The sequence below is a fragment of the Meleagris gallopavo genome, chromosome 25, assembly GCF_000146605.3.
Source record: "Meleagris gallopavo isolate NT-WF06-2002-E0010 breed Aviagen turkey brand Nicholas breeding stock chromosome 25, Turkey_5.1, whole genome shotgun sequence".
Taxonomy (NCBI): domain Eukaryota; kingdom Metazoa; phylum Chordata; class Aves; order Galliformes; family Phasianidae; genus Meleagris; species Meleagris gallopavo.
In genome coordinates this window covers 202756-214688 of record NC_015035.2, presented here as the reverse complement: position 1 = coordinate 214688, position 11933 = coordinate 202756, and the positions used below count along the sequence as shown (strand labels likewise).

The window sequence follows — 11933 nt, the reverse complement described above, 5'->3', positions numbered from 1 at the left end:
CGAGGAGGAGGAGGGAGGAGGAGGCGGTAACAGCCACAACTCGGAATTTGCAAGCGAGTGTCGGGATGGGGTCTGTTTCCAACCAGCAGTTTGCAGGTTAAGTTATATTATTGTCGCAGCCCTCCTCGGCTCCGCGATTATTAATAACGGCGGCAGAGTCCGACGGGGGTCTGGGACCCCCCAGCCCCGCTGTGCCCCGCTGTGCCCCGGGCCCGGCGTGGGGGGATTTTTTTCCAGCCCAGCCCCGGGCTGAGCGCAGGAGCTCAGGGCTGTCGGGTTGGGGTCAGTGGGGAGCAGAGCTCCTGGTGGTGCAGGGAATCCTCATCGCAGCACGGTGTGCTGGGGTAGGAGGGTCGGGTCAGTGTTTTAGGGGAATTTTTCCGTTTTGTTCTTTTCGGATTTTTTTTTCCCAATATCTTTTCCTTTTTCTTTTTTTTTAATCCTCCGTCTTTGTTTTTGTTTTGTTTGTTTGTTTTTAGCGATGTATTTTGGGCTGCTTTCTTTTGATTTTTTTTTAATTCCTTTTTTTTTTTTAATTTTTTGCCTAAACACTTCAGGCTGGAGAACGGCCCCAGCGCTCCCACCCCCGGCCGCACAGCGGTCCCACACGCACACACGTGCGGGCTCAGCAGATCGCCGCGTTTGAGTCACGGCGGTCATTATTTTGCCTTTCCCATCAAGCAGGACCCAACCTCGGTCTCTTTCCGTTCCTTCCCTGGGGGGCGGCGGGGTATGGGACCCCCTCAGCCCCACTCAGGTGCTCGCTGGCTCTCTCCCCAGGTGCGAAGCCGGGCGAGGAGCCAGCCGGAGATTCACCCAAAGCCGAGAATGAGTCCCAACCCCTGCATGGCTCCGGCATCTGTAAGTGGTTCAACGTCCGCATGGGCTTCGGCTTCCTCTCCATGACCGCCAAGGGCGGCGCGACGCTGGACTCACCCGTCGATGTCTTCGTGCACCAGGTATGCTGCGGCGGGTTTGGGGCTGGAGTTGCTGGGGTGCAGCTTCAGCATGCTGCCCTGAGGATCACTGTGCCGCCAGCACAGTGGGGACCGTCGCTACTGCCATCCCAAATTGGTGTCCTGGGGGTGATGGGACCCCCCACGTTCGGGAGAGGAGGGCTGAGAAGTGCAGTGCAGCCCTTGGATTGCTCTCCAGGGAGCGACCTCATAAACTGATCCTAGGGATCGTTTAATTTTCTCATCGCGGTTCATGGGGAGCTCTCTGGAGAACTGGATGCAGAGAAGCAGGTGCCTGTTCGGTGGAAAAAGGGGTACATAAGGCACAGTGGAGCAGGGATGCTGCTCACCCCGTGGAGGGAAAGGGGAAAGAGCTGCATTTCCCCCACTGCCAGGTACAGGGTGCTCGATGCCCCACACAGGGATGCAGGATGGGGCTTTCCCGAACTCATCCTCAATGGGTGGGGGTTCAGTCCACGTGAGCCCACGTGAGCTCAACTCTGGGAATTGGGGAAACAAAACCACCCATAACATGATGACATGCACTCGGTCCCTCTGCTGCGTTTTGGGGGACAAAGTCCTGCTGCAATGTGCAGTCAGTGGGCTAGGGCTGCACTTCATCCGGCATGGCACAAAGCACGCAGGATCACGCACGTGCCCCTATGGATTCCATACCATAACTGTGGTTTTGTGTCTGGGTTTGACCCACGTGCATCACACTGGTGTCCTGCACCCAGGAAAACTGCAGCTTTGGGGCTGTGGCTGCTCAAAGTCACTTTAGTGGTGGAGAATGGATCCAGCCCCAGTGGGGACCATGTGCAGGAGTTGGGGAAATGGGACTGGGATGGAGCCTGAATGGGGGCCATGTGGGCAGTGCTGGGAGGGAGATACGGGTTCGGTGCTGGGTGCTTGGCAATGGGGCTGTGCACTGAACCTGGGCTCCTGCTCCTCCAGGGATAGAAGAAACTGTCGGGGATGGGAAGCAGTATGGGAACACAGGGGATAACAATGTCTTTGGAGCAAACTCGGGTGGTTTTGTGCATTTGATCGGGCGCAGGATGGGAACAGAGTGGTGCTGGTGATGGGTCCTGAGGAACTCCCAGCCCTCCTTTGGCAAAAAGAGGAATAGGGGAGAACCGAACCCCTTCTTTGTAGAAGCCACTATGCAGAAGCGCTGTTGAATTTCAGGCTGAGGTCTCCAAACCTGCTGGAGAAAGCCGAGCTCTGGGTTCTTCCCAGGAGCAGCAAATGGGTCTTTGCATATTAGCGCTGTGTCAGTGGGGGGGGAGCCTCCCTCCTGTCCCTCTCCCCAGGCTTTATTGCCGCCAGACAGTCTGGTTTCCTGATTGCTCTTGCTCACATTCCTGTAGGAAAAGAGGATGAGTGGGGTGTCCTCCTGGCACTCCCCATTTGTTGGGGTCACAGAGACCAGAGCAGGGTTTGGTGTGCTTAGAAGGCAGCGAGCACTGGGCAGTTTAGGATACAGGGTGGCACTGGGGAGCCCAGAGTGGGTGCATGATTCTCACTGCCCAGACATATGCAGCAGAGCCAGGATGCTCCTGGCACACGCAGCCACCAGCAGTAAGGCCGTTTGGGGTTGATGCAGTGTTTCCATTGCCACTCCATTTGCTTTTGGTGTAAAGTCACTGCTTTCCCGCAGTGAAGCCAACTGGGACTGTCCCACTGCAGGGCATTGCCAGCATCGCCTCGACCCTGCTGAGCACCCAGGGAGAGCAGGTCAGACCCTAAAGGGCAAAAGACAGTATGGGATCAGGGTGCTGCACCCGGCACCCACCCAATCATTGGGGTACAACAACCAGAGCCCCCCCAGAGTCCTCCCCTCTTCATTTACATATGTGAATGATGACCCACAGGAAGTAATTGTGGGAAAAAGAAGGGAATTGGCCTCTTTAGATCTATTAAATCACTTTATTACAGGAACCAGGTCTGAATGGCCCTGCTCTGCAGGGAGCGCGTCTCCATCTCTCTCCCCCTTTATCTGATCACAAAGAGATTAAAATCTCGGCAGGACAGGAGACTAACAGGGCTCCTCCAGGGCTGCCTTTCCCTCTCATTGTGAGCTCAAAATGAGGCATTTGGGTTAAAATGCCTCCCCTGGACACTGGAGATGGATTCATTTGGGGGCTGTGGTCCTGCGCTTGCAACGGTGCTGGGATGAGAGGGGAAATCTGAGTGCCCCATTCCAGCATCCCCAGAGCTCAATGCCTGCAGTAGAGCAAGCACTGCCCTACAGCCCTGGCTGAGAGCAGAGGGGATGGGGCTGCTCCCAGCCGTTCTGCATCTCATCTCTGTGTCTCAGAGTATTTATCCAACCTAACAAGCTGAAATCCTAGATAAAAGTGAGAACGTTTGGTAGTTTTCTCCTTTTCATGATTTTTGGCATGGAGAGTTGCTGGGTGCAGCTGGGACTCAGGGGTGCTGCAAGGGTTCATTTTTTGACATCTTGGTGACATGGTCCCAAGTGGCCATACCAGAGATGTGACCAGGACGTGGCCATCGTGTCCTGCCCAGGCAGGGGGCTTGGTTCCCCAGGTGTCATTGGCCCCAAGGGTCCTGCAGTGGGCATGTGGCTCCATCCCCACCAAGGGCTGTGGGGAACAGGACAGAGGGGCACATCGGTCACCCTTCTGCTGTAGGTTCCGTGAGGGCTCCCTGGGCTGGTGCCGTGCCCCTGAGCACAGCCAGGACTGATGCTGATGGGAAGTAAGCATGATGGGAGGTTTTAAGAAAAACACGTGTTGGAGGGCAGCCCCATCCCAGAGTTCTGCAAAGGCACACACAGGAGGCTTCCCCCTGGAGTGAGGGGTTCTGCCTTTGCAGGGCTGAGCTATGGGGCAGGATGCAGCCCCATGGGAAAGGGAAGAGGCAGCACATCGGAGCAGCGATGCCTTTGAGGTCAGGGGGGCATAAAAATCTGTTTTCCAGTCTGGTGTGCGATGCTTCCGCGGGTGCAGGATGGAGCTGCGGGACAGAGCACTTCCCTCAGAAGGGCTCCATGGGGCAGAGATGCACTTTGGCCTCTCTGCTTTTGAGGGGAGGGGAGGAGTGAGTAATCCTTTTGTTTTTGTTGCTATTATTATTTTATTTTTATTTTTAAATAAGTGCAGGGATAAAATTACATCACAAAATGCACTGCTGCGTTCTGGGAATGGGAATTGTTGGGAATGCCGTGTCTGTCTGATGGCAAATCGTGAAAGAGAGCGGCTTTATCCCAGCCCTGAAACCTCCCTCAAGATGCACACACACAAAAAAAAGCCTCCTGTCTCTGTCTAAAGATTAACTGATGGCTGTAGGCACCTCCCTTCCCCCATCCGCTGCTCTCGAGCCCCCAGGGTGACGGCTGGGAGAGAAAAAAACCCTTACATGGTCTGCGAGAGAAAATGGTTCAAATGAATGGGATTTCTCCCATTCTCTGAGCTCCATCCCTGGCCACCCCCAGCTCCACCATTTCTGAACCCACCCCACATTTATTTACTCCTAAAAATAACCTGAATGGAGACTGAGGGAAGGTACTGCGCTCCCGGACATGTTCCAATATGGGAGTATGAAATTAATATGCAGCAGCTGATCCTAATTAGCGTCTGCATGGCCACTGCTGCTGCCCCCTCCCTGCACATGGGAAGCGCATAGGTTTGGCAACCTGGGGCTGGTAAAACAGAGTGGAAATGTGGGTTTAGGGCAGGTGACTGTTAAAGAACCTTATCAAATGTGTTGTTTTACCCCAAATTAACCTAGTATTTAATTTCACTTGCCTATGGTGGAAAATGAAAAGAATGCCTGATTACTTTGACAAGAAAATTGATTTATTTCGGATTTACTTTGAGGAAATTGGGCAGGAATACAGAGCCTGGAAAGCCCCAGTGATGTTTTGGTGCTCACTATGCTGGGTTCCCCCATCCCTGTAGCATCCTTTCTTTCCAGGCTCAGCAATTACCCAGTGTTGGCACCAGCGCTGGGCTGCAGACGCTCCCTGCTCTGCCCCAAAGCTGCAGCACCAGAAAAAGATTTGCTGTGGAATTTGGGAAGAGGAAATTCCAGACAGAAATCACTGCTGTGCCAGCCCGGACTGGGCAAGCATTACCCCAAGGTGGGTGAGCGCAACCCCTCTGCTCCCCCTGGCACAGGAGTGAGGAAGGATCTGCTCTCTGCCAAACCCAAACTGGGTAAACACAGGCTGCCCCAATTGCCCAGGCCAGCTCAGCACCAGAGCTGCTCCTACTGCAGCATCCCACCAGGCTTGTTTGCCCAGAGATTTCAGTTTAAAGCAAAGCAATTCCCGCACAGATAAGGGCGAGGTGCAGTGGCTGCTCCGCCCGAGGCCCCTCTGGACACAAAGATGATTTGATTGAGTGGCCGGGGCTGGCTGGAATAAACGTCCCCTTGTGTCACGCTGGGGAGGCCGCGGGGACAATGGTGACCCTGGGGCCGGCTGAGCCCCTCCAGTGCCCAGCAGAGTGGGGGCAAAACTGGGGCTGCCACAGAGCCTCTGCCACTGCCTGGGGAGCAATGTTGGGTTTGGGATGCTCCAACCCCAAAGGGACAGAGAGGGTTTGTGGGATGAGAAGAGGAGGTGGGAGGTGCAGGTGGGGAAGGGGAAATGGGCAGAATTGGGGTGCGGGGTGCACTGGGGCAGTGGGCAGTGCTCAGCTGCTCTTGTGTGGAGGCTTTGTCTGCGTTAAATAGCGGTGGTGGGGTTTGGGATGGGTGGAGGGCCCACAGTGGGGCTGCCTGGCACCGCAGGGAGTGGGGGCAGGCAGTGTTGGTGCTGCTGCTGCTCCTTGTCCTACTGGTTAACTCTGAACCCTACTGACTATAAGCAGAACCCCATCAGTACTATGCTTCAAAACACAGTTTTACTACAAATGCTTTGTGTTTGAGAACTGGGGGTCACTCAACACCCTCCCCACCAAAACCACCTCCCCAAGACCAACCCCAGACCCCAAACCCTGGCCTCTCGGCACCATGCCAGTGCATGGGGCACAGTGGAGCTCAGGGGGGCAACCACAGCACAGCAGAGGGGCTGCCAGCCCCATAGCCAGCGAAGAGGGTCAGTGGGGCCGTGTCCATGCTGGCCACCCTTCCTCCCCCCGCCGTGGCCTGGAACTCCTGGAATTTGGCCGGCGTGAGCGCGGCCAGCCCTTTGTTCTTGCTGGCCAGCCCCGGTGGCTCCCAGCCCAGGCCCTCCCCTACACTCCCCCTCGCCAGCATCCCCAGCTCACTCTGGGCCCCCCTTCCTCTCTTTATTTTTTGGGGAGGAGGGGGTGTGGAGGCCTGGGAAGGCTCCTGCTTTGTGTGTGGTGTGGGACAGGGGCTCTGGGCCCCTTCCTTTCAGATGCAGGAGGTATGCAGCTAATTCAATGGGCTGCAGTTTGATTACCTATCTGATAACAGAGGAATGCCAGCAATGTGTGTGTTTTGGGAAGGGGGCAGGGGGATGCGCAGGGACCACCAGCCACTCGCAGCTCACTTCAAAAGGCCGCAGCGGGGGGGAGAGCTGGGGTGCCATGGCCGCTGCCCCCCTCCTTCCCCGGGGAGAGGGCGTTTCCTTTGGCCTTTTGGCGGAGGGGGCCCGGGGCTGAGGAGGCTGTTGTCATCCTCACCCACTGCTGGAAAATAAATAGCTTCCCCATCATGTTGCGGCAGCTTTGGCTCCAGTCCTCCTCTTCCTCATCAGCCAAAATGCAGCAACGCTGGGGAGAGAGATGGGGGAAGAAGGAGATCATGATCATCAGTGAGGAGTGGGACCCAGAGAATGGTGCCAGGGTCCCCCCTGCCACAGTGCAGCTTTGCCCCATTGCATGGAGCAGAGTGCTTGTGAGATTTGGTTGCTGGCAGTGTAAACACAGCTGGGCTGTAAACACCCCAATGGAGATCTCTGCGGGAGATGGAGGTCTGCACAGGCAGCTGCCTCGTGTCCCTCAGCTTCCAGCAGTGCCTCCAGTGTCACCAAGCAGAGTTCAGCTCCTCCATGCCCTGAACAAGTCTCCTGCTTAGGTGGTACTCAGCAACCTCTGGATGATGATGCCCAGCACCTCAGAATCATTAAGGTTGGCAAGGATCACTAAGATCATCTAGCCAACCATCAGCTCATCACCACCATGGCTGATAAACCATGTCATAAACCTGGTGATGCTCAGCATCCTCACCATGATGAACAGCCCGGGGGAAGCTGAGCTGGGACTAAGTAGCCATGTTTATGGTTACACTGAGCTTACCAGAGGGCTGCTTGGTGGCAGGCCCTGTGGTGTGGGTTTTGGCACTGTTTTTGGCAACAGAGGCTCTCAACAGAAAAGGTGGTTCCATTTGGAGGGTCCCCCAATCCCCATGGGTGAGCAGATGTAGGTAATATGGCACTGCCCGTGGGGTTTGTCCCACCCTGAGCCAGACTCCAGGATGTGGTGGTAGGGACTGGTGTGGAGAAAGCCCCATGGGAGGTTTGGGAGAGGAAGCAGGGAAAAAACAGCAGGAAAAGGGGCAGTTCCTTAAACCCCATTGCATTTCCACTTCCTCTGTGCGCTCACAGATGCATGCACGTCCTGCAAGATTGCACTGAGAAAAATCACTCCTAAACAGCAACAACTCAATTTCCTCCCTCTCTGCTTTCCTGTGGGTGTCCCCATGTGGGTCCTGGGCAGATCTGGGAGTGAAGTGGAAAAGGAAGAGGGAAGTGGTGTGGCTGCCCTTGCCGGGCAGCATGCCCGTGTTGCATCCCTGTGAGAAGCGTGGGTGGCCACGTGACAGAACTTGCAGCCCATGAATGGGAGATGCTCCATTCATAAAAGCAGGGTCCTACGGCCGCGTGTCAGTGCTGAACTCTGCCAGGAATCCCAGCCCAGCGACACAGAGCTGCTCCTCCCTCTGACAGCAAATCCCTCTTAACTCTTTGCTTACGCTCGTCAGACTTCCACTAACAAAACAGAGCAAAACCTCTGCTCAAATCTATGTTTGGGATGTGGTGGAGCTTGTCCAGCAGCGATGCTCATGGCATGGGTAGCAGGAGATGTTGGGTGCATCTCCACTCCCTGTGATGTTGTTCTGCTGAAATGGATGTGTCTCATAAAAGCAGAGTGGATTTTTCTACCCCCTCCCATCCTGGGTTCTTCTGAACTCCCAGATTTTCTTTCAGTCTTGCTCTGTGCGGTGATCCCAGTGGGACAGGGGATGCCCCCAGCAGCCACAGCCAAATGGCAGCTTCATTGCTGGGCTACTTAAAGGGCTGGAGCTTTAGGATTACCCTGCTCCAGCATCCAGCTCAGCAGCTTTTTAAGGATGCTCAAGCAAAAGCAGCACAGGGTTGGGGTGAGCTAAGGCCAGAGGAGACTAGCTTTTGGGAACAGCCGTGTTATGTCACAACAGGCAATAGCAACCTTTGGGCCCCAGAGAAAAGCTCCTTATTGTTCTGCTGAGTGCAGCGGGGAGGGACCAGAGGACACTGCCCTGAGGGCCCCAATTCCTACCCCAGCGTGCTGCATCCTCTGCAGCTCAGCTGTGGTTTGGGGCGAAATCTTCTGGTCGTGCATCCATGTCCCTCCTGTTCTGACTTTCAATGGGGAGGAGAGGAGGGCTGCACGTGCATGTGCAAAGCCTTGAGATCCCTTTGTCTTTTCAAAATGAAGTTTTGAATGTCCCTGTGAGGTCTCAGCCTGCAGCTTTGGGAGCTTGCAGGGTGCAGTGCAGGGTTGGAAGGGGAGAAGGGGGCTGCTGGTTTGCAGTGTGGAGAGCCAGCATTTTGCAGCAAACCCTGCAGATATTAGGGTCAGAGCTCCTTGTTTGTTGGGTTAGTGAGCGCATCTCATCTCTGCATTATCAAATGCAGAGATGAAAAGTGCACAGTCAGGCTCGGTCCTGATGCCCACTCCCTTGAGTATGGCGGAGGAACATCAGCATCCTGGCACCATGGGATGGGACTCATGGTGTGCAAGCACTGACTGCCATCCTCTTCTCCTCAGAGCAAACTGCACATGGAGGGCTTCCGCAGCCTGAAGGAAGGTGAAGCCGTTGAATTCACCTTCAAGAAATCCTCCAAAGGTTTGGAGTCCATTCGAGTGACCGGCCCAGGGGGCGTCTTCTGCATTGGCAGTGAAAGGAGACCCAAGGGCAAGAGCCTGCAGAAACGCAGATCGAAAGGAGACCGGTAAGGGGCAGATGGGGCCTGATCTAGGGCTTGCTCTGAGCCCTGTGGGTGCCAGGAACTGCCTGGGGCTGGGCTTTGATGGGGGCTATGTGGTCAGGGACCCCTCGTGTTGCCCTGTCCTGCCCAGTTTTGGCAAAGGGCTGCAGGGCACGGTGTGGGCAGCGACCCTTCCTCTGAGAAAGCCACTTCCTCCAGCACTTAATGAGTGGCAGATGCAGCTTGGTGGGGAAAGGGCAGAGAGGCAGAAGCAAGAGGGCAGAGGTCGGGGACACCCCGGGCTGACACTCCCCTTGTGTGTGGGAGCCACACTGGGCTGAGCTGGGCAGGGATAATTTTCTCTGAGAGAAACCCTTGCTTGTGGGGAGGAAATGACTGGACGTCCTGGCAGCGGCTCCCACAGGAGCCTCTGAGCCCTGGAGCCACTTCTCGGCCGGCCCTCAGCCCTGCTGCCCGGGATGCTGCACCTCATTTTCCCAGCGAGACTGTGCACCCCAGCAGGGCTGCGTCTGCACCCCCATGTTTGGGGCTTCCAATCGGTTGGGAAGGAACTGGATAAGGAAAGGAAAGAGCGATGCTCACAACTTTGGGTTTCCCAGTGAGTTAGAAAACTGGATTCTGCCTGTTCCTGTTGCACCAAGCACTGGCAGCTTGTACCATGGAGTAACCTGCGATGCAGGTTCCACAGACCCAGGGTCCATTACCACAGTGGTGCCAGAAGGCTGTGAGCCCCCCGTTTCACCCCCATGTGCTTGTTTCCAGCACGTGGGTTTGCTGCCATCTCCTGGGTACCAGCAGCACCACTGGGACAGATCTAAAACCACCGGGAAGCAAAGCCAGGGCCATCTCCAGCCCCAGTGAGTCCTCTCCTTTTGTTTCCCCTCCTCGAATCTCTCTCCTCCCCCCGCAGATGCTACAACTGCGGCGGGCTGGACCACCATGCCAAAGAGTGCAAGCTGCCTCCGCAGCCCAAGAAATGCCACTTCTGCCAGAGCATCAGCCACATGGTCGCCAACTGCCCTGCCAAAGCTCAGCAGTCCCCCAGCTCTCAGGGAAAGCCTGCCTACTTCCGCGAGGAGGAGGACATGCACAGCTCGGCCCTGCCCCCCGAAACCCGGGAATGATGGTGGGCGGCAGGGAGGGCTAACATCAGGATGGAGAGGCTTTGGCAAGGCAAATGGGGAAGGACGAGGGCAGAACCTTATTCTTCTTAAAGCCCAGCTTTAATTGGAATGGCTCCAAAAATAGGAGGGGGAGCATCCAACGCACCTCTCTCAGATAAAATAAATAAATAAATAAATATGTTCATCTTAATTCTCCAGGAAGCTAGGAGGAGGAGCAGAGAGGCACAGCTCAGGTGGCTCCTTGCTCCCTGCCCCATGGCCGGAGCAGGGAGGGACGAGAGTGGCAGGGCTGGGGGGGATGCCCGCAGGCCGGCCTCATGGCCCCCACAGCTCCTCACCTCTGAAATTGGGCTGGATGTGCTGATATTTACCCCACAGAGCAGCACATGCCTCAGTGGAGCTCAGCCTTCTGCGTGGATCAAAGCCATGTGGGACAAACACTGCTGCTGCTCCTCCTGCCCATGCTGCACCAGACCCTGGGCTGAGCCTCCCATAGGTACATGAAAACGGGGACCCGAGGTGACAGCGGCTGCCCTCATCCCTCCCCAGCCTTGTCTTTATTTATTGGCCCCAGCAACAGCCCTTCTCCTGGGGCCAGACGCCCCCACCATGCCAAAGCCAATGCCAAGTGAAAGCTGCACTAGGATGTGCGTGAATGACGTATCTTTGGGTTTGTTTGTTGTCTTTGGTTTGTTTTTTTGTTTTTGTTTTTGTCTTTTTTTTTTTGTCTTTTTTTTTTGCCTTTTTTATATAAATATTCAGTTTTTGTATTTTTGTATATTTTAATCTTTAAGAAAAGAAGAAAAAAAAAAAAGAGAGAAAGAGAAAGGACGTAATTCCTGCAACTTATTCTCAGGTATTCGAGCAATCTCAGGGATAAAATACCTCTGTAGCCCAGTGCTGGACGGAGAGGAGGGTTTTTTCTAACAGCACAAAGATGTGACAAAGTTTGTATTGGAAGTGTAGATCTACCTCACTGGATGTTTGCTAGGTGGACTGACATGTTGTTGAGCTTTTTGGTTGTGTTTTTTGGTATGTTTGGGTTTTGTTTCCTTTTTAACTGTATTAATAGAATATCTTTCCCTTCTCTACTGGACGAAGGAGGAATTTGGGTCTGTGAGTCCATGCACAGGGATGGAGAAGCCAGGCAGTGCTGCAGGGCAGGGAACAGCTGCTAGAGCCCATGTTGGCTCCCCAACTCCAGATTTTCTCCCAGCCCGGTGGTTTTTGAGGACTGTCCTCCATTTCTCTCTCCCGTTTACATGCCCCCTTCCTGCTGCCCCATGGGAATGCTTTTGTCCACTCTGTGCTGGATTCCCCATCACCTGCGGGCTGGGATGCCCCACAGGCTCCCAGCAGGCCATGGGGATGGTGACCTAAAAGCCAGAATGGGGATCCCAGGGCATGCAGTGTGAGCTGACAGCAGCCAAGGAGGGTGCTGAGAGACTGAGCATTGTCCCGAGCCCTCACTTGTCCCCGGGCTGGGACCTGCTGGTACTAGGGGCCTGGTGCCAATGTGGACCCAACTCATGGCCAAGGAGGGCAACTGCTCTATCTCTCTGCTCCCTTCCTGGCTTTCCCCAGACGAGGGCTCAGGATGGCTGCGGGATGCTCTGCATCCCTTCTTTTGGGTCATCAACACTCCACAGCCCGGGGCTGCCTGGAGCCTTCCCAGTGAGGGGGTCTTATCATGCTGGTGTC

At 55.2% G+C, this 11933-nt stretch overlaps 1 protein-coding gene across 1 annotated transcript in view; it reads left to right on the top strand.

Moving 5' to 3' along the window:
• LIN28A (lin-28 homolog A) overlaps window positions 1-10281 on the top strand; it is a 10682-nt gene extending 401 nt beyond the window's left edge. Inside the window, exons 2-4 of the mRNA XM_031556769.1 lie at window positions 558-959; window positions 8927-9111; window positions 10019-10281. Coding sequence (XP_031412629.1) covers window positions 558-959; window positions 8927-9111; window positions 10019-10232 — 801 coding nt within the window. The 3' untranslated portion in view covers window positions 10233-10281. The remainder of the gene's footprint in view (window positions 1-557; window positions 960-8926; window positions 9112-10018) is intronic.
• Window positions 10282-11933: the final 1652 nt, after the last annotated feature.